This window comes from Eimeria maxima, genomic scaffold, assembly GCF_000499605.1.
Source record: "Eimeria maxima Weybridge genomic scaffold, Emw_scaff19, whole genome shotgun sequence".
Taxonomy (NCBI): domain Eukaryota; phylum Apicomplexa; class Conoidasida; order Eucoccidiorida; family Eimeriidae; genus Eimeria; species Eimeria maxima.
The window spans coordinates 85,069-87,568 of NW_013563616.1; the positions used below are offsets into that span (position 1 = coordinate 85,069).

General features: G+C 43.6%; 1 protein-coding gene across 1 annotated transcript in view; it reads left to right on the forward strand.

Moving 5' to 3' along the window:
* Nucleotides 1-884: 884 nt before the first annotated feature.
* Nucleotides 885-2,500, forward strand: part of EMWEY_00003770 (ATPase, AAA family domain-containing protein, putative) — a gene marked incomplete at both ends in the record, with an annotated part of 2,838 nt that continues 1,222 nt past the window's right edge. The window contains 2 exons of the mRNA XM_013477798.1: nt 885-2,071; nt 2,204-2,348. Coding sequence (XP_013333252.1) covers nt 885-2,071; nt 2,204-2,348 — 1,332 coding nt within the window. The remainder of the gene's footprint in view (nt 2,072-2,203; nt 2,349-2,500) is intronic.

The window sequence follows — 2,500 nt, forward strand, 5'->3', positions numbered from 1 at the left end:
ATATTTATATTTATAAAATATAAATATAAATATAAATATAAATATAAATATAAATATAAAATATAAATATAAATAAAGACACATATAACACTAAGGGTTTCTGTCTCCTTAGGATCCTTTAGGGTGTATATGCAGCTAGCCGAGGGTTTAGGGTTTAGGGTTTATCATTAAATAGTGTTTATTATATAAACTATAAACACTAAAATAAACACTATTTAATGATAAACCCTAAACCCTTATTATATAAACTATAAACACTTAAATAAATAATTTTATTTTATTTTATTTTATTTTATTTTATTTAATAAAAAAAAAAAAAAAAAGAAGAGAAAACCCTTATATCGGGGTGTACAGACACCGAAGAGTAAACCCTTAATAAGTTAACAAACAAATAAAACAGAAATAAATATATTTACTCATAAATTATAATTAATTAATTAATTAATTTTTATTCGTAAACCCTAAACCCTAAACCCTAAACCCTCGTTCGTTACTGAGCAGATGGTGGTACAGCAAACCCCACCAACCCCACGGGCCCCGATCTTCCTCATCCTTGTAGCAGCATAAACCCTAAACCCTAAACCCTAAACCCTAAAATATAAATATTAAGAATTATTGACGACAATATTTTGTTTCCTCTCTCTCCCTCATCATCCCCTGCTGCCTACCGTAACACGAGAAGACAAACCCTCGTCAAGGGTTTAGGGTTTAGGGTTTAGGGTTTATTTTATTTCTTTATATAAACAACCCTGAAGAATGCCTACAAATCCAACAATAAACAAAACCTTTCCTCTAAACCCTTAATACTATCTGCCTATATACCAGATGATTAGGGTTTACGGATTAGGGTTTAGGGTTTAGGGTTTAGGGTTTAGAGGTTCCTTATGGATCCATACGAGGAAAACTTTGAAGACCTCCTTGCTGAGGCTGAGCAATTTAATGCTCCTCCTGATCCTTCCTATTTAGAGGGGCCCCCAAGAGGGGCCCCTGCCCAAGACAGGGGGCCCCTCAGGGGTTCCCGAATTGGGGGGCCTCCCGGAGGGGGGCCCCCCGATGAGGGGGCCCCTGAGGTAATAAATATAGGAGAGGACAGCCTATTAGATAATTCACAAGGGAATTGTTTATCCTTAGAAGAACAATTAAGGGAAATACAATCACAAAGTTGCGCTAATTGGTTCGGGGAGTACCCTGGGGGCCCCCTTGGGGGCCCCCATATAGATGGGGATGGGGCCCCTGGGGGGCCCCTAGGAGGTGGAGGAGGAGCAGAAGAAGAGAATGTATTGGATGGAGGGGGTATTGGGGGGAAGAGGAGACTCAGCAGCACAAAGAGGGGAGACGGATTGTCTCCTCGTGCTGCAGCAGCAGCTGCTGCTGCTGCTAGGAGTCCCCATTCTGCAGCATCTCTTCACAAGCGTAGGAGACAGCAGCAGCAGCAACAGCAGCAACAGCAGCAGCAGCAAGCAGCAGAAGCAGCAGCTGATGAGGAGGAGGAGAGACTATTAGCACAAGCAGCAGCAGCATTAAGACCTCCAATGCCTTTCTTTGATATAAGTCATCTCCCTTATCTCTCCTTGCTGCAGTCTAGCAGCAGCAGCAGCAGCAACAACAGCAGCAGCAGCAGCAGCCGCAGCACAGTAAAGGAGTATACAGCATGGGAGGAAGCAGCAAGAGTTGCTGCTCAGCTGCCACAAGATTATAATAATAGTAAGGGGGCCCCCGCAGCAGCATACCTAAGGACCTGCCTATACACCGCAAATACGCGCAGCAACCTTCCCCCCTTACTCTTACAAAAGGCAGCAGCAGCAGCAGCAACTGCAGCAGAAGGGGAAGCAGCAGCAAATGGGGAGGAACAGCAGCAGAAAACTGGTGCTGGTGCTGCTGCTGCTGCAGTAGCAGAGGGAGCAGTACGTGTGCTGCCTCCTTTTGCTGCTGGAGGGGAGACTGTGGGGCCCCCGGTGTATGTACAGGTACTAACAAAGGAGCAGCAGCAGCAGCAGCATGCTGCTGCTGTTGCTGCAGCAAGAGAGAACACAGCCTTCGGCAAACGTAGATCCATGGAAGAGGTCCTCAGGTATCTTCTGCTGCTGCTGCTGCTGTTGCTGCTGCTGCTGCTACCTCTTACTGCTGCTGCTGCGTGCTGCTGCTGCTGCTGCTGCTGCTGCTAATGTGTTGCTGCGTGCTGCATGTCTTGTTTTTTGTGTAGGGAAGTGATGGAGGCGCAAGCAGCAAAGAGGCAGCAAACGGAGTTGCTGCTGCAGCAGCACAGAGAGAGACAGGAACAGCTGCAGCAGCAGCAGCAGCAGCAGCAGCAAACACAGGAAGAGCAGCAAGGGCAGCAACTACAATGGGTAGATCTATATAAACCAACAAGGTAATTTTTTTGTCTTTTTTTTTTCCTTATTTCTTTTTCTTTTTATTTATTAATTAAATTAAGTTAATATAAATTAAATAAATAAATAAATAAATTAATAAATTAATTAATTAATTAATTAATTAATTA